This window comes from Boleophthalmus pectinirostris, unplaced genomic scaffold (genome assembly GCF_026225935.1).
Source record: "Boleophthalmus pectinirostris isolate CB_2022bp ecotype Guang Dong unplaced genomic scaffold, ASM2622593v1 HiC_scaffold_21, whole genome shotgun sequence".
In the NCBI taxonomy this organism is placed as follows: domain Eukaryota; kingdom Metazoa; phylum Chordata; class Actinopteri; order Gobiiformes; family Gobiidae; genus Boleophthalmus; species Boleophthalmus pectinirostris.
This window is the reverse complement of record NW_026571175.1, coordinates 32897060-32925044: the sequence shown is the minus strand read 5'-3', so window position 1 is coordinate 32925044 and position 27985 is coordinate 32897060. Positions and strand designations below refer to the sequence as shown.

The 27985-nt window shown below is 38.3% G+C and overlaps 1 protein-coding gene across 1 annotated transcript; it reads left to right on the top strand.

The window, feature by feature from the left end:
- The first annotated feature begins 36 nt into the window (after positions 1–36).
- On the top strand, positions 37–27735 carry abcf1 (ATP-binding cassette, sub-family F (GCN20), member 1). The gene is made up of 26 exons (XM_020925901.2): positions 37–234; positions 3512–3558; positions 3969–4049; positions 6396–6528; positions 6610–6644; positions 8326–8415; positions 9199–9246; positions 11386–11469; positions 12969–13031; positions 13127–13222; positions 14544–14666; positions 15297–15397; positions 15503–15588; positions 16379–16518; positions 17066–17214; positions 18343–18426; positions 20007–20131; positions 21755–21867; positions 22689–22863; positions 22937–23011; positions 24243–24313; positions 24392–24424; positions 24781–24949; positions 25087–25151; positions 26100–26172; positions 27440–27735. Exons 1-26 carry the CDS (start codon positions 171–173, stop codon positions 27604–27606), a joined length of 2490 nt encoding a protein of 829 aa, XP_020781560.2. The 5' UTR covers positions 37–170; the 3' UTR covers positions 27607–27735.
- The last annotated feature ends 250 nt before the right edge of the window (positions 27736–27985 follow it).

Sequence of the window (27985 nt, the reverse complement as noted above, 5' to 3'; positions counted from 1 at the left end):
CAGCGCGCCCGAGCCCGCACAGCCGCGCTCTCTCCCCGGCGTAGAAGCAGCGCACCGCACCGGCACCATCCGCACTGACTCGGGGCCCGTGACATGTGAGCGCGGCCGTAACAAGCGTCACACCGGAGCTTTACGAGTGTTATTTATCCACACATCCCCCCGGTACCGCCATGCCCAGGAAAGCCAAGGAGGAGGCGGAGTGGCTGGACGACGAGGCCCCGCCGGCAGCCGCTGGTAAAGACGCTTACGTGTTATCCAAGCGGTCCGCGTTAGCATCGGAGCTAACTGTAGCGGCACTGCGTAATGGAGCAGATGTCAGGAGATAATAAAGTCAACAGAGCTTTAGAATTAAAATTAGAATTATATTAGGCAAAATATAGAAACGTTTCTTCTGTATTTTGGCTAAACAAATGTAATTTATGCTTCTCTGGTTTAGATCTGATGTATAGTCCAAGTTTAGTCCTGGTTTAGATCTGGTTTAGCTCTAGTTTAGATCTGGTTTAGTCCTAGTTTAGTCCTAGTTTAGACCTGATATAGTCCTGTTTTAATCCTAGTTTAGACCTGGTTTAGACCCGTAATAGTCCAGGATTAGTCCTGGTTTAGACTTGAAATAATCCAGGTTTAGACCTGCTTTAGACCTAGTTTATACCTGAAATAGTCCTGTTTTAGTTCTGGTTTAGTTCTAGTTTAGACCTGCTTTAGACCAGGTTTAGACCTGATATATTCCTGGTTTAGTCCTGGTTTAGACCTGGTTTAGACCTGAAATAGTCCTGGTGTAGTCCTGGTTATACCTGGTTTAAACCTAGTTTATACCTGAAATAGTCTTGGTTTAGTCCTACTTTAGACCAGGTTTAGACCTGATATATTCCTGGTTTAGTCCTGGTTTAGTCCTGGTATAGACCTGGTATAGACCTGGTATAGACCTGGTTTAGACCTGGTTTAGACCTGGTTTAGACCTGAAATAGTCCTGGTGTAGTCCTGGTTATACCTGGTTTAGACCTAGTTTATACCAGAAATAGTCTTGGTTTAGTCCTACTTTAGACCTGGTTTAGACCTGGTTTAGACCTGGTTTAGACCTGGTTTAGACCTGGTTTAGACCTGGTTTAGTCCTAGTTTGTACCTGAAATAGTCTTGGTTTATTCCTACTTTAGACCTGGTTTAGATCTGGTTTAGATCTGATATAGTTCTATTTTAGTCTTGGTTTAGTCCTGGTTAAGTCCTGGTTTAACCCTAGTTTAACCCTAGTTTAACCCTAGTTTAGACCTGATTTAGACCTGCTTTAGCTCTGGTTTAACCGTAGTTTAGCCCTGGTTTAGCCCTGAAATAGACCTGATATAGTCTTGGTTTACTCCTGGTCCTGGGACATTTCTTGTATAAAACTGGGACAAATTGCTGCTTTTGTATAAATCCACTGGGACAGGGGGCACAGGGCACAAAACTGGGACTGCCCCAGGAAAATAGGGACGTCTGGTCTAATTAAAGGTGTCATATTAAGCAAAATTGACTCTTGTGAGCTTTAAGCCATGTTAGAATGTTGTTGCATCATCCTGTTTCATTCACACATGTTTGAGTAACCCTTTATTATTAGTCTGTTTACATCTCCAAAGCAAAGCAAAATGCTCTGTTCCACCTTGTGATGTCATGCAGCTGTAGTTTTCAAGACACTTTTTACCTTTGGGCAGTGGAGTTTGGCAAATCCATTATTTTAAAAAATGATCCAAATGATTCTAGTGAAGGTGTATGAAGGAGTATTTTCTGTTTAAGAGAAGAACTCAGACTAAATATGCAGGGTTTGTTTTTGATGAGGGGACAACATTGTAACATAGAAGTGTGATATGGGCCTTTTAAACCCAGAAACACAATCGCCCATCTATGTTTTTAAGCATATATGAACTAATATTTGACAAATTCATTCCCAAATTCACAAAAAAGAGTTAAAAAAGCCATAATTGCTTCATGAATATTTGGCAGAACCTTCCATAAATGATGTAACTCCACTGTAATGCACTGGAGACAATTGTCACTTTAATAGTAGTTTGTATGATCAAGATTGTATAATGTATGTTTACCCAGCAGCCTGTTTGCTCTCACAGCTGTGGAGGACACAATGGCATTTGCTGACTCCAGAACTGAATAGTTTTGAGGGATTTGGAGCTTCTGAACAATAGAGCTCAGGATCGTCTCTTCACACATCATGGAGCAGTCTAATGTTAAACCAGTGGCGATTTTAAGATGTTAAATAACAAACACAGTGCTCACTCAAAAGTATTCTGACCCTATAAAGCTGATGAGTTGTTGATATGATACATGCATCTGTACAAATAACCACGATACGATACATATTCTTGATACAATGAGCTTACGATTCGATACGATTCAAGTCGATATATTTCAATTCAGTTCGATACTGTTCAGTTAAAAAAAAAAAAAGACTAAGTCATGGCTGCAATACTAAAGTCTTTGTTAAGCCACTTCTTGTGCAAAGTCAATATGGCACACACCCATTTTAATCATCAGCACCGTGAAAATATCAAATGTGTCGCATAAAGGATAGGGATGTGACAATAACCAAAATATCGTGATATCGTATTCATCAAAAGTCTCTCAATAAAATCGTGGACCATCACAATATATCAAATTACAAGTCTCTTCGCGTAAATTTATTGTTATGGAGCAGCAACAGGACAGAAGGAACTACATAGACCATGATCCTTTGCAGATTACTTGAAGAAATAACAGTTCTAAGCAGTTTTAGATCTTAGTTCTTAGTATTATCAAGGCATTTTAAGAGGAAAAAGTCGCATATTCGCACTTTTGTTATAGTTCACAAAATATCACAATAAATATCGTACCGAGAGATGATTAACGTGAAAATATTGTACCGAGAGATTTGGATGCTGTTACATCTCTAATAAATGAGATTCCTTCTTCTAAACAAGCAACAAAACTGTAGCGCTGTAACAAAATAAATGAGTAAAATATACCAAAAAATACTCTTGACGATATATCGATACAGCAGCCCATGATATCAATACTGTATCATCAAATTAAATTATACGATATATTGATATTTTGATATTTTTGCACATCCTTACTCTCTTGTGACTATTCCTGAGGAGTAATTTGACGGACTGTGTTTACTCTATTTGTGTGTTTGAGAATAAAATAATTTTTGCATGTCAAATGTGTAATTAATACAATATATATAAAGTTGTTTTTTTTTGTCATAGATTAACTAACTTTGTTTCATAAAGTGTACAAGTCAGGGGGATTTTCCAGCTGGTTTCTGCATGTGTAGACCCATGACTGTGTTGGTTTGTCCACAGGAATAATTTTGCACATTAAACAAGTTATCCATGACATTTCAGGGAAGAGGCAGTGAGAAATTGTGTGAAATTCCTACTTTTCAAAGCAGTTTAAATGATAAGAATCCATTTTGATTTGGAAAAAAAAGTTTTCAAGGTCCCAAAATGGAAATATTAAATAACTGTTTTCTTTTTTTTATCCACAGAAAAAACTGTGAAGAAGGGCAAGAAAAATAAGAAGGATAAAAAGAGCGTAAGTAGCATTTTCATCTCATTTTGACCTTTGAGAAAATGTATCAGTCAACTATTTAATAACCTCCATAAGGCTTCCAGCGGCTATTTTCTGACTCTCTGACCGATATTAAACCATAATCCGTTCCATTCAGCTTGTTTCCAATTGCATTTAATCACTGAATTCCTGATCTTTGGCACAAACTGTAACATTTCCCTCAAAGTAATCGGAAAAACTAATCTTCACTGAACACTGGAAGGGTCAAAAGGGTCACCTGTTATTTAGGGAATTAGAGTAAATAAAAGGGGGAATAATTGTGAAAATTAAAACAAAAAATCAAGAAGAACATGTCTTTTAATTTCTCGTGCCTAACATTTGTGGCTCCTCTTTGCTGTTCATTTTTCTAAACTGAAACTGTGTCTTTGCTTCAGTTCTTTGAGGATCTTGCCACAGAAAGCAAATCGGAGAAGACAGAGGAGCCTCCTGCTAAAGAAGCACAGGGGAAAGGAAAGGTGAGACACGGAGCCATTTTAAAGCTTTTATTTCACACTGTATTCAGGCTTTTCAGGTGTTTCTGTACAGCTTTTGTTTAGTGCTCAATATGAGTTTACAGTATTTGCAAAACAATTCAAACTCCCCCCTACAAATCGTCAGCAGAGGGCACAAGGACTGCTTCTGCTGGGACACTACAGGGTGATATTGTTTGATCTTGAGTATAGTCTGAAGGTGTAGACTTTAAAAACACAGAGTAGTTAAGTAATTACCACAAGATGACAACACTGGGGTTGAGCTTTTTGAATTGGCTGTATCCAAATTTTGATACGGTTAAACCTTCTCAGGATTTTACCAGGTTAAACAGTATTACCAAAATGTTTTAGTACGACTTTGGTAAACTAGGAAGCCATACAACTATACGGTCTGTGCTTATGACCTGCAGACGTATAATCTCTGAAAAGTTTCACATGAATCATCTCCAACGTGATACATGCACAGAACAGACTCACCATCAGAAGAACACCCCTCTGTCACAGAAAGAACACTCATATTCCACTGAGTCGTGTCCTTTAGTTCGACAGAAGCTTTATACTTTATACTAGGGATGGGCATGATTAGTCGATTAATCGATAATTGATCATTAAGAATTTCATCGATTACGTTCATTTTAATCGACAAACCGAATGTAGGTTGCTGTGTGTATCGTGACCAAACAGGGTCTGTACATGTGTCTCTGCATCAGAAGGAGTGAGACACAAACAGTGGGTCAGTCTGCAACGTACCAAAGCGCAAATGTGTATTTAACGATGATTTGTACAAGAAAATCCACGCTTTCCGTTGCGTTCGGGACAAGTGTGAGTCCATGTGCACAGTGTATAAAGCAGGAACATATGTTTCGGTGTCCAGTGGGAAGAAATTTTGCCAGGTGAGAGTCGCGCAATGTCGATGACGAGTCCCCACCTCCCTCCCCCCGTACGGTGTCCTGGTTTTGACAAACGCAAATATGGTCACACTAACCTGTATTCACCTGAGTCATGTCTTTTAATCCGACAGAAATTGACCGCATCAGCGATACAAGAGCTGTAGTTTTATCTTCGCTGAGTTTATACAAATTAGCGATGTGGTTTTAAGTTTTGTTTCTGTGAGAGTTGCGCAAAACTGAATTAAACACATTATAATGTCAAACGGGCTGATGTGGCTCTAGAGTCGTTACGGTTTATATGTCGTAAAGTTGAATTTATTTATGCAGATTAGTAGTGCAGATGGTAATAATAATGATGATCATTTTAATATAAAAACGTTAATGATTAATCGATAATCGATTGTTAATTCTTCCGACGATCGATTAAGAAAATTTCATCGAATGCCCATCCCTACTTTATACACTTTATAGTTTATGCAAATGAGCCATGCGGTTTTAGTTTTCATTTCTGTAAAACGTAAACAAATGTGCACCTGAAGCCAAAATGCTGCCAAATTGCAGAAGTGCTACTATTTTTTTTAGGACCAACTTACTTGCGGTCGGACTTGCCGTCTTGTCTTGTCTCCCTTATGAGCTTCATTTGACAGCGGAACGAAATGAATCAAACGTCATGTCCCCACGCAGTTAAAAGAAACATTATAAACACTATTAGTTTTAAATTCGTGATAGCATTAAATTGAAAATACAACCACACATTAATTTGTGCTGAGCAAAAACATTTAGGTATGAATAAATTATAGTATTATATTAGGTCCATGTGCGCTGCAGATTTTTTTAATGACGATAATGAGACTGATACTGTTGCTACTTTTTGATACCGCGGGATACCGTAATACTGTATTACCCAACAACACTGTCAATCAAACCTGGTGTAAACCCCAAAGAACCCTAAAGAAGGCACCTTATTTGTCTGTCTATCTTGATTTATGGACAAAATAGCAAAATAAAAACGCCTGGATCATGTAGAGCGGGTTAATACGAACATTTTAAGAAAATTTTCTCTGTAATTTAAGCAGTTACACAGGGAGGGGGACGTTTTTTTTTTTCTGTTTTTTTTTTTTTTTTTTTTGAGTTGATGGAGCCTTAAGCGTGTCCACGATTACTTCTATTTAGAACACAGGGTTAGCTTTGTCCATTTATATATACAGACTATGGCTTTATTCACCAATTTGTTTGACTCACTGAGAGGAATAAACCCTCGAGATGAACAGTATTCTTTCCTTTTTAAGAGAGTGCTTTGTAATTTGTCTAGTTTGACAGATTTGCCTTCTTCCTCCTTTCACCATTTCCCTTTAATAAACATCTGGCATAAATCGTAAAAGTAAATACTCAGGATAATTGAAATTGTTATATAAAACTTAATGCATTTTGACTTTTCCAGCCTCAGAAAAAGAAAAAAGACCGGCGGAAAGGCAAAGGGGCAGACGACGAGGACGAGGACGAGGATGTGACGCTGAAACTGGAGAAGCTGTCAGTCCAGCCCAGTGATGAAGAGGAGGAAGAGGAGGAGCCCGGTAAAAACACGCTCTCTGCCTTTAAAATCACTTATTTATTTATATATAAAGCTCTAACTCTATGATTTCTTATGTCACCAGTTATTGTGCCCCCTAAAGGCAACAAGAAGAATAAGGTTTGTCAAAGCGCAAATTACTTTTTTTCCCTCTTTTAGTTTAATAGTTATTGTTTTTTGCTGCATTGTAATGTCATGATAAAAGCATCGTAACAAATTGTGTGTATAATCCTGTTTAATCCAAATTATCAAGTCATACGAACCGTGTAAATTTCAGAGTTACACTTTTAGTTAAATGTGCACAGTGTAACTTCAGGTTAGGGGTTCGATGCTTTTATTTTGCTCGTATTTGTTCCACAGTACGACGTAAGCCATTAAAAACCCTCTCGAAGCTTTATAATCCGTGTATCATTCGTTCATTGGTTTTACAAAATAAAACCAAAAATAAAAAAACGAAGAAACAACTATTTTCTTCATTATTTGTCTCCAAAATCAAAATGAAAGAACGGATAATGATTTGTTTTTTCAGTTTTCGATTTTTGTGTTTAAAAGAATAATGGAAAAAACAAATAACGACCTTTTTCCCGTTTCCGTGATTTAAACTGTGACAGAACCTGGACTGAAACTGGACTTAAACTGGACTGAAACTGGACTAAAACTGGACTGAAACTGGACTGAAACTGACTGAAACTGGACTGAAACTGGAAACTGGACTAAAACTGAAACTGACTGAAAACTGGACTGAAACTGGACTGAAACTGGACTGAAACTGGACTGAAACTGGACTGAAACTGGACTGAAACTGGACTAAAACTGGACTGAAACTGGACTGAAACAGGACTGAAAAAAATGACTAAACCAGGATTAAACTGACTGAAAAAGGAGGACTGACTAAAGGACTAAACAGGAACTACTAAACTGACAAGACTGAACCAGGACTGACAAAACTGAACCAGACTGAACTAAAACAAGGACTGAACCAGGACTAAACTAAAGACTGAACCAGGACTGAACCAGACTGACTGAACAGGACTGAACCAGGACTGAACCAGGACTAAAACTAAAACAGGACTAAACCAGGACTAAACAGGACTGAACCAGGTCTAAAACAGGACTGAACCAGGACTAAAACAGACTGAACAAGACTGAACCAGGACTGAAAACAGGACTAAAACAGGACAACTAAAACAGGACTGAACCAGGACTGAACCAGGACTGAACCAAGCCTGAACCAGGACTAAACCAGGACTAAAATAAGACTGAACCAGGTCTAAAACAGGACTGAAAAAGGACTGAACCGGGACTGAACCAGGACTGAACCGGTCTCAGTCCCGGTCTGGTCCTGGTTTACTGATCACCCGACAGTCTACACAGGTGCACCTCTTTCCCCGTCCAGACACTCCTGGTTCAGTCCTGGTTTAGTCCTGGTTTAGTCCTGGTTTAGTCATTACCAGACCAGGAGAACATTTGAAAGTATTTTAAGAATTATTATTACTAACATTATGTAAGTTGGCATAATTATATATATATTTTTACTCTTTGTTATTATATTATATTGGGATGTGTGACCTACTGTGTCCAAGTCATTTCCCTTGTGGATCAATACAATTTGTCCAAGTCTAAAAATGGCAAGTAAATAATCTAATCTAAAAAATAAAACTTACTCTGAACAATTCTAGTGTGAAAGTTATGGTCACACTATGCGGTACTTTTGACCTATGACATTAATAGTAATATAATTTATGTAATTTAATATCATTTTGTAATATAATTTTTCTGTTGATTCCGTTTCTGTTTTCAGGGGGGGAACATCTTTGCAGCTCTGAGCCAAGGCCAGAGTGACGAGGAAGAGGGGAATGACTCAGAGGAAGAGGAAAAAGTAGTTAAAAAGGTAAAGTACTGGAGTTTTAGATGGTGAACAGAGTCTTTTGAATCTTGTGATTATTTTCTGATTAGTAAAATCAAAAGGGCCTATGTGACAATCCTGTAATTTTCAAGGGAAATAAACAAAAAGATTTCACATTTTGAATTTTGGAACTTAAATTATAATGAAAAAGCAATCCAAAACAAAATTTATAGAGGAGGTATTACAATTCTAAGGGGTATTAATTGCTAACACATAACACACTTAAATCACCATGTTACCTTTTATTATTCTGAAAATGCTGTATTCGCCAAAAACAACGTATTGTACAGTATGTTTAATTTATTTCCATGTCAAGTTTGTGAAGTTGTAGTGTATTATTTTAAATTCTACTCTTGTATATTTATCAAAAATGTAAAATAACCTTAAGGAGGGTTTGAATAGAGCCCCGGGGAGATCGCTAGATTACTCAAACATGCAGTGATTACACCTAAAAACCTGGTAGAAACGTGGTAGAAAGCTAAAAAAAATAAATAAAAAAAGTCAGTTTTTGAATAATGTCTCCTCTTTAATCCGTTTTCGCATTGACTTATCCTACTTTTTTGATGTACAGTCTTTTATAATTGTTTAGAAGTGACATTTGCTTTCATAAAACTTGTCATTTTAAGGCCATTTTGATGCCCAGTCCTTTTGAGCTCTCTTAATAGTAGTTTTAGTTTTCCTCCTGTAGCATTTCTCGCGTGTCGTGGCTTTGACCTCTTTTTCCTGAGTTGTGTCTCTGTGTGTCTGTGTGTAACGTCTTAATCACAGGATGTTGAGAAGGGCAAAAAGAAAGAGCAGCCGAAGAAGAAGGGAAAGGTGGGTGCACTGTTCATTTTGTCAACATGCTGTATTTTTGGACTATAAGTCGCTCCGGAGTATTAAGTCGCACCAGCCAAAAATGCGTAATGAAGAAGAAAAAAACATGTAAGTCGCACTTTCTGGGAGAAATGTATTTTCTAAAATCAGAGACCAGGAACCAACATTTAATCTTGAAAGTGAAGTTCGAGTAAAAACAATAGAACAGAGAACAACGGTCACATATGAACAGTTCTTCAGATAAACTATAACGTAAACAACAGAACAGAACAAGTGTAACAAACTCTCCATCTCACTCCAAATCACTAAGGCCGGGTGTACACTGTGCGATTTTTGACCCTTTTTGAGCCGATTTTTCGCTCGTGCGACTGTTTTGGGGATCGGGCCGAGTTTTGGCTTCAATCGTGTGTCGTGCTTCGTGTAGTTTACATGGGGTAAAGAGAACCGATTAATGACTCACGACCAGCTCCCGATCGACATTCGTAGGTCGCAAGAAAATCAAACTTGTTTGAAATCCAGTCGCCTCTCGTGAAGGTTTCGCTCTGTTGAAGTTGTTCCACGAACCGATTTGTCAGAATCCGGCAGACTGCGCATGCGCGGACACAGAAGTGGCTCAGCATTGTGTCTCCGCACATCTGTGGTTTTCTAATTCCGTGGTTTTTCTTCTTCGTGGTTTTCTACTTCCGGAACAACAACTTTAACAACTCCGGTCGTTATGTGAACGTACAGTGTGAGCAGGCAAGTCGCATCCAAGCATCGGTTCATTCAGTGTGAGAACATGATTCATGAGCTGTGAACTGTTAAACCCTGTGATTTGGTCGGACAGTTTAAGCTGGGGCTGAGTGACACGACCGAAAATATCGCACAGTGTACGTCCGGCATAAATCCATTCAATTCTTCATCCTTGGTGTCACTTCTGAGCAACTCCACGACCTCCACTTCCTCTTCTGTGTCGCTGTCGTCAGACTCAGCATCAGTTCCAGTTAGAATTATTCCGGTCTTTCTGAATCCCAACAGCATGGTTTCTGTGTCACTGAAGTTCAGGCTTTGTCCATCCATCCAGTGACTTCCAGGAAAATTTCATGTTGCATCCTCCCAGTTCCCGTGAAGCTGTGTTCTCCATCCCCACTTTTCAACAGTCCCTCAAGAGTTTCTCACTCACTCCAAACTTTCTTTCTGCTGCTGCTTACCGTTTTCAGCTGAATATTTCACTACTTGCAGCAGGACAGAGGCTCTTTCTGCAGGAGACATGCGCAGTAGAGCCAAGTAACAGTGGTACAGGAGGAACAGGAGCAGCAGATACTGACACACGAGACTAGAACCTCTCACGGCTTCACTGTGAAAAGTTTATATGTAGTTTATATAAATCGCACCAGAGTATAAGTTGCAGGAAACACCCAAACCATGAAAAAAAGTGTGACTTATTGTCCAAAAAATACGGTAATCTTTAAAAAAAATGTTAAAGGCGCTGTACTTGATTTGTACAGTCTTTAAAATTAACTAGTTTTGCTTTCTATCTTTTAAATCTAACTGACTAACTGAATAAAGTGCCTTCCTAACAACAACTAATATGCAAATACTAACCAAGCACTTCCTGATTTATGGACAATAAAACACTTTTAATTAGATACACTGCAAATTTCTCTAATCTGGCCAAGATTTTAAAACTTATATCAGGTTATTCATCTTGTTTTTAGATTTATGATCTACTTACTAGTTCTGAGATGCTTAATTCTAGTCTAGAGGTTGTTTATTGTAAGAGAATTTGTTAAGTAAAATTATCTATCCATGCAGTAAGATAATTTCACTACTTTTAAGTCATTTTCTGATAGATTTAAGTGTTTATATCTTAAGCTTTTTTGCAGTGTATAGTATATCTTTACTGGGAAAACAGTTGTGTGCAGAGCCTTTAACTATTTATTATATTATTTGTGAACAAAACTTGACTCATCTAATCATTTCAACTTCTTCTGGTCAAAAATGGAAAACCTAAACTAAATAATCACAAATAACACACTCTCTCTTTGGGTCTTGCATGTGAAAAAAAGCATTGTGGTACAAATTACAGTGGGCAGTTGCTTTCCAAAGGCCACAGTCTGATAATATGGTGAGTGTTTCTAACTTTAACTTGTTTTTTAGGCTGTGTCTGACGAGGAAGAGGAGGAGGTGGCAGTGGAGAAAGTGTCACAGAAAAACAAGAAACCTGAAGTCAAGCAGACCAAGGTTAGAACGTTAACATTCTATGCCGTATTAATACTCCAAAACTGTAGAGCGATACAGTAAACATTGTAAACCAAATTGTCATGAATACACTATTGGTCAAAAGTTTTAGAACACCACACTTTTTCCAGTTTTTTTACTGTTTACTGTCGACCAAAACATATTCTAAACTTTTGATTGATGAAAGTGTCGACCTTTGGCAGATCTAACAGCTGAACACACTCATGGCTCGTTCTTTTTACAACATAAATCAAATATTCTTCAGAAAGTTCTTCCCAAGTCTGTTGCAGAAGTTTCCATAAATGTGTGGCACTTGTAGGTCACTTCACTCTTCTGTCCAGTTCATCCCAAACCAGCTCCATGGGGTTTAAGTCTGGACACTGTGCTGCTGGACACTCACACAGCTTTACCATCTTGTTCTTTTTTCCTGAGGTAGTTTTGGCAGAGCTTGGACTTGTGTTTTGTTTCTTTTATCTGTTCAGTTTTTAACCTTTGCACCATTTCAAGCTCTTCATTGCACTTGCACGACTTGAATCGCAATAAATAACTGGAAAAAATAAGGTGTTCTAAAAGTTTTGACCAGTAGTGTACGTGTAATTTGTAGATTTGCAAAAATTACAGGTATAGTTTGTTTGTATTTATTGGTCTAGCCCAGGAGGAGGCCACTGAGAAACAGAAAATATCATGGAGGCCAAAATCCTTAACTCCATTCTGCATGATATTAATTGTATTTCTTTATAAAAAGTTGTAAATATCGTTGATTTGACGAGCTGGTGAGATTGGTAAGAGTTTATGTTATGACTAAGCAATGAAAAAGTGAAATTGCCTTATTAAAAATATCATTTAAAAAACACCTCTATAATAAAAAGATGGGTTTGTTTACAGAAAAGACAAAAATGTGGCTGTTTGCTGCAGGTGTTCCAATCAGTGGGAGCAGGTAGAGGGTGCTCTTGGAAAAAGGATTAAAACTTTAAACACAATGGAATCCAGGCGCTCCGAAGAAGTCAAAATCGCACCTTTTAACTATATTTTTGCTCATGCGATTTTTACTTCTTTAGATTGCCTGGGTTCCGTTGTGTTTTATGGTTTTGTTTACGTTCAGGAATATTGAAAGTCTTTTAGATTTTAAGGACAAAATAAAACGTTACTGAAAATCTTGACTGATCAATATGAGGAATAAAAATCACCTAGCTGTAATTTCACTCTCTTGCCTTACATTTAATAGTATGTATGTATTTTTTTATTAAAGACAGTAAAATAAAGCATTAAACAATAATCATACTCATGAGAACAAACATAAATACGTAAAATTAGACATAAAACAGAAAGTCACATCCTCCTTTTTTCCATTACAAACATTTGAAGTCACTACTTTTGTACTAGAATAATTTTGAAGATCTTTTTTTTTTAAATAAATTATCTTACATTGTTTTAAGGATTATCTATATTTTTCCAATATTAATAACTCTTATCTTGTATATTTTCTCTTTCCGTGTTTGTAGAAAGACAAAGCGCCTGAGCCCAGTGATGAAGAGGAGGAGAGCGACGGAGGAGACATGATGCTGGTAAGTCCCTCCTCTCTTTCTTTTTCTCTGTCGCTTTTTCTCTGTATGAGGTGAGACTCTGTTGATCCGTGCGTTGATTCTCTGTCCTGTCCCAGAGCGCGGAGGACGTGATCGCTCAACAGGTCCACGAGCACGGGGACGACCCCTTCGCCAACCTCAGCAAGAAAGAGAAGAAAAAGAAAAAGAAACAGGTACGCAGCCAAATGAGTGGTTTTGGACAGAGTGACAAAGTTAAGGAAACTAATAAATGAGGAAAAAAGACGAAGAGCATTTTGTAATTATTTGTTGTAAGTGGCTGTATTTGACTTTGAAGGAGTTGAGGGGTCATGTTTGAGTAAACCTTTATTCTTAGTCTGTCTCCGAAGCTCAAAATGCTCTGTTCCACTTCAATTTTGTTGCTGATTTAGTGGAAGGAAACTTGTTTATGCAATACACTTGACGTATTCACTGTTTTGATGTTTTTTTTTTTTTTTTTTTTTTTTTTTGATGATTCTTTAATTTATTAAGATCAGCAGTGCAAATAAACACTTGGAACAATCCTTGAAGGGTTATTATATTAGTTATTATTCAGGTATAGAGTCACCAGAGTCCATCGTTCTAAAAATAAGTCAATTTTCAGCTGAAGTTTGTCAGTCAGCTGTTCCATGATATAGACTTGTTTCAGTCTTGTGTCTATTCTTTCCTTGTTGGAGGGGAGGGTTTCCCCCAGTTATCATTTTTCGTGCAATCGTCAAAAGATTACGAAGAACATACTGTTACTTTTACACATACATTATCTGACAATGCTCCGAGTACGTAATATCCATGGGGCGTTCACAAAACGGTGTCTTTTCTGTCCTGCCAATAATTACAAAGAACTGGACAATCCCAGAAGATCTGTGAGTGATCCGCCACAATTTCTCCAACATAATGGGAGCATGTTTTTGTAGAAATTTTATATGATTAAAGGGCTCCTGAAATATCAAATTTTTGTCGTCCAGTCAAATTCCTTTCATAGATACTGTTGACACCTCACTGTTTTGATGATTAAAAGTTAGTTTATTTATTTAATGAGATAGGGACAGTGCACAATTTACATCAACCTTAACAACAGAGATGCATTGTACCAGGTTGTGGCACCAGTGCTAATTTCCACCTGTTGTCCCTCAGCAGGTTAAATGATTGATTGTATTTAATTGACCTTAGCTTTCAGTTATCAGCTGTTCTTCCTGGAGACCTGTGTTGCATGTTTTGGGTTGATGGGGGAAACCAGAGCACCCAGAGGAAACCCAACGAGGAGAAACGTGCAAACTAGATGTATAATATGAAAATGAAATAAATGTATTTCATATTAACTTTGCACAGGCTGCACTTTAATAAAGAAATATCGTTATTAAAATGTATTTGTTTCTTAAAAAACAGTAATGTAACAGAGTATATGTTCAGTATATAGGTTATCACATGTATCGCTGTATCGTGAGCCATGTATCGAGTATCGTATTGAATCGTGAGTGACACTGACTTGTGTTGCAGCTGGAGTACGAGCGTCAGGTGGCCAGTGTGCGCGCTCAGAACGCTATGGAGGGAGACTTCTCCATCTCTCAGGCGGAGCTCTCCTCCAGACAGGCCATGCTCGAGAACGCCTCGGACATCAAGGTACCTGCAAAAACACACACAGCACAGACACGACTGAGAAACATGTTAGACGTCTTTTAGGTTTGATTAGTCAATTATAAAAGCTGTTACTGTTTTCCAGTCCAATCCAACTTTATTTTACAGCACTTTTTATAAACAAGACAGCTGCCAAAGTTGCATTTTTTACATTTAACTCTAAAAAGTCAGCAGAATTATGTTCCAAACAAAAGAAACTAATAGAATTTATAGATAAAAGAATAATAAAATTTATAAAAAATATAATAAAATCAGTAAATAAATGCAGTACTAAAAAAATAAACAATTCAATTTATCTGGAAATATCTTAAAATATCTGGAAATTCACAATATTTATCTCATTTTGTGTAGTTTTGACTGGTTTTAATGAATTAATTTTCTAAAGCAAATTATTTTACACTAGAATATTTAACTTGTAATGTTTTTTTTATTCCACTGGCTAAAATAAGAAGCAAACTATCCATAATTCAGTTCGGTTTTTCATTTTTAAAAATCTTAAAACGTAACTTAATCTAGATAATATTTGTTGCAATTTGAAAGCAGTTTTAAGTGTGATGTTGTAAAGTTGCACTGAAGTTTTAAATGTTGATTCTCTTGTCTCTCGTGCTCCTGTAGCTGGAGAGGTTCAGTATATCGGCCCACGGGAAGGAGCTGTTTGTAAACGCAGACCTGCTGATCGTGGCCGGGCGCAGATACGGTTTGGTGGGACCAAATGGGTAAGTACGCTTATTTATTCATCTTTCTATTCATATTATTTCTCTAATTTACCTCACTTTAGTGGACAATTGTATATTAATGCAATAAATGTCTTGTGTCTGCAGTAAAGGAAAGACCACACTATTGAAACACATTGCAAACAGAGCTCTGAGTATCCCCCCAAACATCGACGTCCTTCTGTGTGAGCAGGGTAAGTCTATTTTTATTATCCTCTAGTGCTGGTGGGAAAAGAATATTATTGTTACAACATAGCTTTAGTTAAAATGCAAGATGATAAACTAGACATAGTTTTAAGAGCATTTACATTTTTTGGCGCTGCTGTGATGGGTTCATACCAAACTGCTATGGACGCAATTGGTAAATTAGAAAAGCTGTAGTTGTTCGTAATTTCCTTCACAAACAACAAAAGATCTGCTAAAATAACCCTGTAGTTTAGATCTGTACAGACATGTTCTGAAATGGGATTCTTGTTTTAGTTTGTCAGTTCATACTTCAGTCTTTATGTCTGTTCTTCTAGAGCAGACATGTCAAACTTGGGCCTGGGGGCCAAATTTGGCCTGCGATATAATTATATTTGGCCCGCGAGATCACAGCAAATATGTATTAGAGCTGGTCCTCTGGCTACAAATAGGCTATAAAAACGACTATTTTATATGATGCTTGTTCTGGACTTAATGTTTAAGAAAAACTATTATTAAACATTTATTTTAATAAGTAAAGGTGTTTGATGTTGAAATTTTTCTATAAATATTTAGTTTGGCCCACAGCTTAGTCCCAGTTTTTAATTTTGGCCTCTGTGAATTTGAGTTTGACACTTCTGATCTAGAGTTTTACTGTTATGTTGCTAATGGCCTGTGCTGCTTTTAGCCTGTTCGTATGATTCATTTCTATTTTTTTTTTTAATTCTATATGAAATATATAAATATAAGAAGTGTTTTATATGCACATTTGTTCCAACACAACTGTGTGTGTGTTTACAGAGGTGGTAGCAGATGACACCCCCGCGGTGCAGGCTGTGCTGAAGGCAGACACCAGGCGTCTGAAGCTGCTGGAGGAGGAGAGGCAGCTGCAGGCGAGACTCGAGAAGGGAGAGGACAGTGTGGCCGAGAGACTGGACAAGGTCAGGACAATCACACTCCACTGAGTCCCCACAACATGTCCTGTCCATAAACTGTATATATAAATAGATAAGGCTAACGTACGAGCCGCTGCGTTCCAAATGGGAGGTGAGCTGTGGGCACTTCTTACTGCTTCTGACCCTGGCTCACATTGTCTGAAATATTATGGCCCCACTTCTCTGTAACTGCTGCTCTGAGCTTCGTCATTTAGTCTTAAAATGTTGGTATTAACCCGCTCTACATGATCCTGGTGTTTTTATTTCACTATTTTGTCTGTTAAAAAAAATCCTATTCTGAATTTACAGCCTGGTTCCAAATTTGCCCCTATAACCGTTCTTATAAGTTTCATTTTTTACAAATTTCCCCAAAAGGACAATAAAGTGTATCTTACCTTTTATAGCAAGGATAAAACATTCAATTTTGAGCCTAGAGGTCTCATAAATTACTTTTTTAATGCATACTAAGGCTGAATTCATGTGATTATACCGTCTGCTCTATCATCAGACATGTAACACGCAGTATTGATTTGTTTTCGTGCCTGTGCATCAGGTTTACGAGGAGCTGAGAGTGATTGGAGCGGCTGCAGCGGAGGCCAAAGCTCGCAGGATCCTGGCCGGTCTCTCCTTCACTCCAGAGATGCAGAACAGACCCACCAAGAAGTTCTCTGGAGGCTGGAGGATGAGAGTGTCTCTGGCCCGGTGAGCACAGACAACACAGACACCAGCACCAAACTTAGAACTACACAAACTTTACTGAAAAGCAGCAAAAATAGCAAAAGACTGGTGTCAAATAAGACATAATTATACAAATCGATATGTACAAGTAAAAATAAAGTAATACAAAACATATATCAGCTATAAACAAGAGATGTTTAAGGAGAAAAAGTGCAAAGATGAAGTAGTAATTGACAGGACATAGGACTATCTGTGACATAAGGGTGAGGTGTACAGTTGTAGGGAGTATTATCTGTTACGTAAAGGTGAGTTGTACAGTTGTAGGGAGTATTATCTGTTATATAAAGGTGAGTTGTTGTACAGTTGTAGGGAGTATTATCTGTTACATAAGGGTGAGTTGATGTACAGTTGTAGGGAATATTAACTGTTATAATATAAGGGTGAGTTGTTGTACAGTTGTAGGGAGTATTATCTGTTACATAAAGGTGAGTTGTTGTACAGTTGTAGGGAGTATTATCTGTTATATAAAGGTGAGTTGTTGTACAGTTGTAGGGAGTATTATCTGTTACATAAAGGTGAGTTGTTGTACAGTTGTAGGGAGTATTATCTGTTATATAAGGCTGAGTTGTTGTACAGTTGTAGGGAGTATTATCTGTTATATAAGGCTGAGTTGTTGTACAGTTGTAGGGAGTATTATCTGTTACATAAGGGTGAGTTGTTGTACAGTTGCAGGGAGTATTATCTGTTACATAAGGGTGAGTTGTTGTACAGTTGTAGGGAGTATTATCTGTTATATAAGGCTGAGTTGTTGTACAGTTGTAGGGAGTATTATCTGTTACATAAGTGGACTGTATTATATCATTTGTTTTTATGTAATAAGGTAACTTTTATTATTGTAAAAGAGCAGTTGGACCACTCGGCATCTAATTATCTAATTTATCCTCCACAAACAGGACTTGCGCTGTTGGCATGCTATTTGTTGTTGGCATTAATGTGATAATAAAACTCAGCTATGGCGTCAAAGCCGTGATACGTATTTATAAACTCATCACAATGAGTAATGAAGATGCTTGGAATACTCTAGGAACAATTTTGAGACGGTAAAAATCAGGCACAGCTTCTTTAACGTTGTTTTTTTCTCCGTCCGTTCAGAGCGCTGTTCATGGAGCCCACTCTCCTGATGTTGGACGAGCCGACGAACCACCTGGACTTGAACGCCGTCATCTGGCTCAACAAGTAAGTGTCTGTAATGGAGAAGTGGTGAGCCTTTTTTTTTTTTAAGATGGCCAATAACGATACTGGTCCATTATGTGAGATTGTGTCATATATTGGTGCTTGTCTAACAGAGCTGCAAGTGTAATCACAAAATTGAAAGGTTCTATATAACACAGAATTGACTCTTTAAGCCACAGGTGTCAAACATAAGGCCCGGGGGCCAGATCCGGCCCTCCAAGTCCTTTAATCTGGCTCTCGGCTGATTTTCTACTAAAATATTTTAATTATATTTTCTATTAAAATATTGGTAATTTTCTGCGATGTTTATCATATCAGCGTCTCCAGTGTCTCTGTACGTGGCCCCTCCCACCAGAGCAGCACAAATGAAGACTTGTCTCTTTCCAAACGCTCTTAAAGGACGATCATTTTGACTGTTGACCGTGACACCCTCATCAGCAAAATGTCAAAAATCAAAAAAGTGGAGCAGAGTGCAGGATTTTCCAAGAAAAATGGACTTATTCCTATTTGTATACAAGTTAATGTTAAAACATTGTGTTTATCAATTAAAAATAGATTTCTGTAATAGATTTTTGTTTCTCTGCACAAATATTTGAACTTATTGTTATTTTTGGGGTTTATTTGCCATTAGTTTTCTGATCTGGCCCCTTTGGGATTAAAGTAGGTTGGATACAGCCCCCGGACCAAAATGAGTTTGACACCCCTGCTTTAAGCCATGTTATAATGCTGTTCCTTATCAAAAACAGACCTGGATTTGTGTTTTGTTTCATTCACACACGTTTGAGTAATCCTTTATTATTAGTCTGTCTACATCTCTAAAGCTCAAAATGCTCTGTTCCACCTTGTGATGTCATGTAGTGGTAGTATTTAAGCTACCGTAGTTGGTTGGTCATTATTAGAATTGGATCTGGTGTTTTTCGCTCGCATAATGGGTGCAATGTTGGGCTTAATTTTCATTTAAGGCGTCTTAAAAAGTCTTACATTTGCGGTAGTCAAACCTAGAAATACATAAATTCTGGGGATACACCTGTATAAATTGAGTAGAGATAAAATTGCCCAAATTATTCAAGTGAAGGTGTGTGGAGTTTAAAAGCACTTCTTGTATCACCACATAACATCACAAGGTGTAAGAGTGTTTTCTGATTGAGAGAAGAACATGTGTGAATTAAACTTGTTACAACATTATAATATAGATCAGAAAATAGTGTAATATGGGCCGTCTAAATTGCATTTTGAAAATACTCAAGGAAATAACTTATTCTGTGAAAAAAACGCTCACCCTGTAGTTTAGATCTATATAAACATGTTCTTAAATGTGATTCTTGTGTTAGTTTGTCAGTTTATATCTCAGTTTTTATGTCAGTTCTCCTCCGTGTTCAAAACATGAACTTTAGAATAGATTTATGTTTTAATAATAGGATTCTGTTCACATTTGCAGTGCTTTTCAGGAAAATCACAATTTGATATTTTCCCCAAATTGTTCAGCCCTAAGGTGTTGCTTTTCACACCTTAGTTTTAGTCAGTGCTTTAGTTCTTGCTCAGCGGTAAATCTCCAGTGACTCAGAGTTCTGATTTCCCCTCAGTTACCTTCAGGGCTGGAAGAAAACTCTGCTGATTGTGTCCCACGACCAGAGCTTCTTGGACGACGTTTGTACAGACATCATCCACCTGGACAACCAGAAGCTCTACTACTACAGAGGGAACTACTGTACGTACCACCAACACACTACTAGTCTAGAGGTGTGGGGAGTAAACTCATGTTGTACCATAGATTGTAACTGGAGGAAGTGACCATGGAAGCACTTCAGGTGTGATAGTATTTTGACCCTCATAGTATATTGACCCCGGGGTCAACATAGCGCTATAGTAAGGTGACCCCCCGATAAGATTTTGACTCCCCTTACTATTTTCTTCAGTAGTTACTTATCTGATCATTATTTCTCATGCAATTTACTTTTATTATATATTGCTACATATTCACTTTCTTTTAAGGTATTTTAAGGAATGATTTGATGGAAAAGGACTTGGTATTTTGTGTAAATGTGACGTATTGTTAAAATTGCATACACATAGCAATCACTTATATGTGATTAAGTTACGTTTTAAGATTTTTAAAAATGAAAAACCAAATTGAATTTTGGATAGTTGGCTTCTTATTTTAGCCAGTGGAATAAAAAAAACATTACAAGTTAAATATTCTAGTGTAAAATAATTTGCTTTAGAAAATTAATTAATTAAAACCAGTCAAAACTACACAAAATGAGATAAATATTGTGAATTTCCAGATATTTTAAGATATTTCCAGATAAATTCAATTGTTTATTTTGTCATATTATGTCACTTTTATATTGTATTTTACATTGTTATGGTTTTTAGTTTACTATGTTCAGATAATCCACATGTAATTTTAAGTGAAGTTATTGATTACAGAAACCATTTAACAAACCTTCTTCTATCATCTATTTAACTACTCAATTGATCATCCCTGTCTATTTTAACAAGATTCCATATCATTATACATCACTTTGATTACTTAACTAATTAATAACAACTGATCTCATTTTCAGTAAAATATGTGCTTAAACAACTAAGTCATTTTTAACATTCAAAAGTTATAATCGACATAAAAAATGCATCTGAGTTCTTCAAAAAACACTTTTAAATATGTCAATAATATGTTTTAATTTGCAGATATTGTATTAATATTCAAAGTTTTTCTATAGAATTCAAGTTCTTTATTAATAAAATATAGATTTTCATAGGGGGGTCAACATACCATAATAGAATCCTGACCCCGGGGTCAAAATACTAAATGGTATGTTGACCCTGGGGTCACCTCACCGCGGGGTCAAAATACTATACCACACCAGCTCCATCGACTGTCGCCTCTGTCTGTGTAACTGCTGCTGTCAGACGTTCTGTTAAATGAGGTTAAAATGTTCATATTAACCTGCTCTACATGATCCTGGTGTTTTTATTTTTTGCTGTTTTGTCTGTAACTCAAGATATGAACATTAATAACAAAAAAAATCAGGCCCCGCTCCCTACTACCTTCAACAGACTCTGTCCTGTTAAAATTTGATTTCCCACACTGGTTTTAATCTAAGTTTTGCAAACCACACACCGAATTTGCAGTCAGTGTAGCTTGAGTGTAAATCAGGCAAAACAATTCTGGAAATTCAGGGATTTTTTTTAAAATAAGCAGAAACAAGCTTTTCAAATCTCAGTCAAATTCCTTTGGTTTATTCAAGTAAATATATCAGAATGATTCATTACTGCCCTCCATTGGCCAAGTCCCACACCACCTCATCTCTGGTGCTCTCTTTCTCAGTGACGTTTAAGAAGATGTACGTCCAGAAGCAGAAGGAGCTCCAGAAACAGTACGACAAACAGGAGAAGAAGCTGAAGGAGCTGAAGGCCGGCGGCAAGTCCACCAAACAGGCCGTGAGTACAAGAGTCTGCCCCAGGGCGACTGTGACTAAAGCAAGAACTTACCACCAACAACTATGGGAGGAAGGAATAATGCACAGACTAGGGTAACCAGACATTTCTATTTACCCGGGACAGTCCCAGTTTTGAGCCCTGTGTCCCCTGTCCCAGCAGGTTTATCCAAATCCAGTGATTTGTCCCAGTTTCATACAAGAAATGTCCCAGGTGTTCCTGTTTCCTACCAATTTGATACTGGCAACAGTAAAGAGAGGCATAAATTGTCATTTGTTTAGGTAAAAATACAGAAAAGCTGCTTAAAAATGACCAAAACACAAAGAAAATGTGACTATACACATGTTCATCATGAATGGTTTCTGCTTAACAGTTTTCCTTAATTACGTACTTGTTTCATTTCACTTTTTCAATTTTATTATTACCATCCACCAAAAAAATGAGGATGTCCCAGTTTTTTATTTTGAAAATCTGGTCACTCTACCACAGACTTATGTATCACTATTATTAAAACATGAACATAACCTTCAGAGCTCATTCTAGCAGCAGAGGAGTGGTGTGAGAAATTGATTTAAAAATGACAAAAGCTAAATTTGAAAAAAAAAAAAGTGATAAATCTGATCTATTTGTGTCCCAAAAAAATATGAGGAAACAATGTTATAATATGAGTTTTACTGATAACAATTCAGATTTAATCACTGGCTTGTAATTAAGAATAATCAGTGCTAGTGCAGCCTCTGTGGTATCCAGATGATAAATAATGACAAAATTGTACCAAAATTACCAAAGTGTAGTTGTTCAAATATTGTACTTTTCATCCTCAGGAGAAGCAGACAAAGGAGGCACTGACCCGCAAACAGCAGAAGGGTAAAAAGAAGGGAGGACAGGAGGAGGAGAGCCTGGAAGCACCGGAGCTCCTCAAGAGACCCAAAGAATACACCGTCAAATTCACATTCCCAAACCCCCCGCCCCTGTCCCCGCCCATCCTCGGACTGCACAGTAAGATCTACAGAACCCTGCCAGGACAAACTCTCACTGCTGTCAATCAAACTAAACATGTGCATTTCCTCAGGTGTGGACTTTGGATACGAGGGACAGAAGCCGCTCTTCAGGAACGTCGACTTCGGTATTGACATGGACTCCAGAAGTGAGTTAACGTGGATTTCAGCTCAAACCCAGGCCACGTTTGAGCTACAATAGTCAAGTACTGGTTTAAAAAACAATACTTGACTATTATTATTTTTCATTTTTCATTTTAATCAGACCTGCAAACTCCTCAGAGAAAAAAGGGTGAAAAAGGGAGGGGGGTGTTCTGCTTTAAAAAGACCATATAAACACTTAATTCCTAAGCCTTAGTTCTTAGTCTTGTGCCGTCCTCCGAGTGCGTTGGTGTTGTGAGATAGGTCCCGAGGTTCCATATCCTCCATGTGCTGGTTCCAGACGGGGGAAAGGAAGACCAGTGTGAAATGTACTGGGTCCGAGGGGTTCCGTGCCATCCTCTGGCGAAAGTGAGAATACGTGTGGACTACAGGTCTGGGCGGGCTGCTACTGTCGTCTGTGCTCAAGGACTGCGGCTGGTGCCGAGGTGGTGCAAAACATCCAGACAGAAATGCAAATCCCGTTTGGTGGGTTGTATCTTTTTCCGTCCTTTGCGCATTTGGTTCTTCCCAGGAAAAGCGCTTCTCAGGCCGAAGCACCTAAAACCACACCCTGTTCCCCGTTCCAGCTCCTCTGGGCCCGACCTGAACCAGAGCTGCTCCCTCTGGTTCAGGAGTCTGGGTTTGGACCACTGTTACCCAGTTTGTATGGGTGTATCCCCATGCATAATGACAAACCGAGTGTGTGTTTTCTTCCGGTCGACGTAAATACGTTCGTGTCCCTGTCCAATCAGAACCCTTCTCCACCCCTGATGCTGAGTGGAATTAAATAAATACGATTTAACATGTTTTCCATGTAAACTTTAATTATTATTTCTATATAATCTCGAAGGAGAATAATTTAATTCCGAACTAGACCCCCCCGCCCCAAAAGAAAAAAAACTCTCTGGTTCTTCTGTGCTATTCATGTGAATGAACCAATTGACTAAGAAAAACGCGATTGTAGCTGAAAAGTGACAAGTTTGCAGGTCTGTTTAATATTTTAGAAAATTTGTGTGTTTAAGGAATAATCTGAAACTTGAATATACAGTGAAAAACATTTGAAAGTGCTGTACAAAAATCTAATTGTAATTGTGGTCAGTAATAATGATTCTTTTCAGGAAACTAGAGAGCATTTATTTCCACTTGACTGTCACGAGTACACTATTATATTGAAACTGGAGCAGTGTATCCCCACTAATCGACGTCTCAATAGTTATTTTGCATGTCTTTGTTGTTCAGTTTGTATCGTTGGACCGAATGGAGTGGGGAAGAGTACACTGCTGCTCCTGCTCACCGGCAGACTACACCCGGTACGGACCACTGTGGCTTTGAACATGTCTGATAATAAAGAATCATGATTTAAATGTACCTAATATTTTATTTTCCAGACTAAAGGGGAGATGAGGAAGAACCATCGCCTGGTAAGTTCATGAAATCAAACTACATTAAAGAGATTAAATATAAATGGTCTTAATAAATTCTAATTAAGTGACCTAAATAGCAAGAGACCGGTGTCAAAATGTTAATAGAATTTATGGAAAATCCTCTTCTGTATCTGTAATGTCTCTTCCAATTTATGTGTCAGCCCTGTATCCTTCACATGTTTGATGCCCAGGCTAGAAATTTCTCCAAGAAAAACTTGAAAATGCACCGGTTTGTGTCAGGTTGTTTAAGATCAGCGCTTGTTACAGTGTAGAAGGATAAAATACAAATGAATGTCTTATTATACTTGATTAAATTGTGAAATAAACAAACGTCTGTGTTGTTTTTCTTGTAGAAAGTGGGCTTCTTTAACCAGCAGTACGCCGACCAGCTGAACATGGAGGAGACGGCCACAGAGTATCTGCAGAGGAACTTTAACCTTCAGTACCAGGACGCCAGGAAGTGTCTGGGCCGGTTTGGACTGGAGAGTCACGCCCACACCATCCAGATCTGCAAACTCTCCGGTACAACGCCAATACAACTCTAACCACCCACACCTACAAAGTGCATGGATAGTTAGATTTGCATAGTTTTATAAAAGTTTAGGTTAATAAACTACTTTAAAAACTCTGGTTTATGATGTGAACATGTCCTCCTGCAGGTGGGCAGAAGGCCAGAGTGGTGTTTGCTGAGCTTTCCTGTCGCCAGCCTGATGTCCTCATCTTGGTGAGAGATTTGTTTTTCTATTTTATACAATTCCGAAATTGAAGTGTTTGAGTTTGCTAAAAAAAATTAAACAATGTCATTTCTGTGTCCTTGAGTCATTCTCTTTTGTATTGTTTGGTAGGTTAAGAGCATAGAACTATAATAAAATCTGGATGGTGAACCCAAGATGCATTGTTTTCAGTGGCCTGTGCTCATGGGCCCCAAAAAAATGTTGACTTGCGCATTTACTTCCTCAATAGAGGCGAGCTCCTCCCACCCGTGTGACGCAGGTAACGTGCACGGTGTGGAGCGCTTGGACCAATCAGCGCAAGAACTGCTAGAGCGGTCTCAGAGCAGGGCCAGGCTAAATCTTACAAGATCATTTTTAGACGCTTTGGGGATTTAAACATTTTTAAAGTTTATGTTGTGAAAATAGAAAAGAATCTTTGGATCTTTGTGAAAGTTGTGGATGCTCTGTCAGCAGAACACAGGCCGTTTGAATTCCCAAAAAATGCATTGTGCTTCTACAGGAGAATTCTTTCTAGGCCCAAGCTCCCGGGAGCTGCAGTACCTGGAGCGGCCACTAGTCGGTCTCGAGCCAGGAAAAAGGGGGAAGGGCTTATCCAGTTTTATTACAGATCTATGGTTAAGAGAGATGAGTTGACTCACTTCCTTATGAAAGGATGCAGTGATGTTTCCATGATAACCACCAGACCAGAAAGTGGTGTGAGTTGTTGGGACTAACTTTAATCACAACTCCTTTGACATAAATAATACTTTAACACTTTTTCTATCAGCTGTAGTATTTTTAGTGGCACAAAGCTACTTTATGTTGTCCTCTAGTGTTTTTTTCAGTCACATTTTTGTGGGAGAATTTAAAGAACTTGTAAACTGTACACCTGAGGTTACTGAGTCTGTTTGTTTGAATCTGTTTGTTTTGTTTGTTTCATCGCATTTTCTTTGTTCTAGGATGAACCTACCAACAACTTGGACATCGAGTCCATTGATGCTCTGTCAGAGGCCATTAATGAATATAAAGGAGGTATGTGGATGTACTGGTTTGAATAGTCACACACACGAGGGCTCAGGAGAAGAGAACTTTACTGTTGAACTATGAGCCAATTCATGTTTGGCTGAGCTGAGGAGACACTGTGAATGTGCACAGATAAGATAAGACAGTGGTGAGAGAAGAACAGACGCCTCTGCCCATTTAAGAAGAAGCTCTTTTGGTGCTAAAGATAAACAGAGATGCAGGGTTTGACCGAGCATAGTAACATTTGAGAGAAAGTGAGAGATCTGTGCAAATTTGACTTAAGCGTTGTAGTTACCATGATTCACGATGACCCAGATCCTGAATCCATTTAGGTTAAAACCAACTGGATTTCAATATTGAAATTGGCAACCCAAATGACTCATTCTGTTTTTCTGGTAAATTGTCTTGAAAGTCTATGTTCAGACTGCAGGGCTTAGTGTTCAATGCAGAGTATTTTGTGAGGTCGTTCACATTTCCAATTAAATGTGATTTGTATGTGATCTCCAGTGTGAACTTTAAACACAACAAAAGTGTCCCGCATGAACACTGGAGGACACGACGACGTCACACACAGTGAGCGTGCTCAGTGTTTACGGAAGTCGCCTAAACATGGACATGGAAAAACATGAGATTGAGAAGGAGAAGGACGAGGTTTTTGGCCGTGGTGTTTTGTGGGGCAGTGGCAGCGACATCCGTTGAAAGGAACGTGGGTGCGGCGTCACAACCAAGAGTGGAGGGATTGAAATGTGCTTCACTGCTTCAGACACTGAGTTCAGGCACATGTTTCTTATGATGAGACTGTTTGTGTACATTTGTGAGCACCTACGTGTACCACTCTCGCGAGAGGAATCAGCGCAGAATAGTGATGTTTGTCGCTTGTTGATGACGTGTAGGTGGGATGAATGTGACCTGACCGTTCAGACTGAAGTCGCATGTCAAAAGATCAGATATGTATCAGTTTTAGGAGCACATATACAAGTGGCCTGGGTCGCATTTGAAAAAACTGGATCTGTGTCGTTCAGAATCATTCATTGAGTCATTAAAAGATCAGATACAGGAGCATAGGGGCGAATAAATCAGATTTGGGTCACTTCAACGTAGCCAAAAACATCATGTCCAATGTTTTTGTAACTAAGAATAAACCAGCATTACAATCAGTATAAGTATAAGGTTTATCTGATTTGAACATGTCCCTCGTATTTGGCAGAATTTAAAATGCAGACCTAATCCCATTGTTGGTCATTTCCTCACATTTCCGCCTCTCTGCCCCCTCCAGCCGTGATCATCGTGAGCCACGACGCCCGCCTCATCACGGAGACGCAGTGCCAGCTGTGGGTGGTGGAGGACAGCTCCGTGAACCAGATCGACGGAGACTTCGAGGATTACAAGAGGGAGGTGCTGGAGGCGCTGGGGGAGACGGTGATGAACAAAGCCAACGCGTGAAAACAACAACAACTCGACAACAAAACCACGCCGCAATATGGACACTAACCTGTAACAGCAACGCAAACATGTACCAGAAGAGCAGGCTGATCCACTGCAGCCAAAACTAATAAAATCATATTGCTTTTTCTTTGTTTTGGTTCTTTTCTGTATGGGCAGGCAATAAGTGTATCATTCGTTCATTTGTTTTTCAATATAAAACCAAAAATAAGAAAATGAAAAACAACTATAAAGATTTTTTTAATTTTTCAATTTTGTGTTTAAATGAAAAAATGGAATAAACGGATAACGGCCATTTCTGTGACTTAAACTGTGGTGCCGGACTGAACGAGGACTGAACCAGGTCTAAACCGATGTCAGTCCTAGTCTCAGGCCCATT

What these genes read in the sequence shown, in the direction of transcription:
- abcf1 (XM_020925901.2), top strand. Translation starts at nt 171, where the DNA reads ATGCCCAGGAAAGCCAAGGAGGAGGCGGAGTGGCTGGACGACGAGGCC. An exon ending in AAGCACAGGGGAAAGGAAAG is followed by an intron (nt 4,050 to 6,395) that starts GTGAGACACGGA and finishes TGACTTTTCCAG; the next exon opens with CCTCAGAAAAAGAAAAAAGA. An exon ending in GGTTTGGTGGGACCAAATGG is followed by an intron (nt 15,398 to 15,502) that starts GTAAGTACGCTT and finishes TTGTGTCTGCAG; the next exon opens with TAAAGGAAAGACCACACTAT.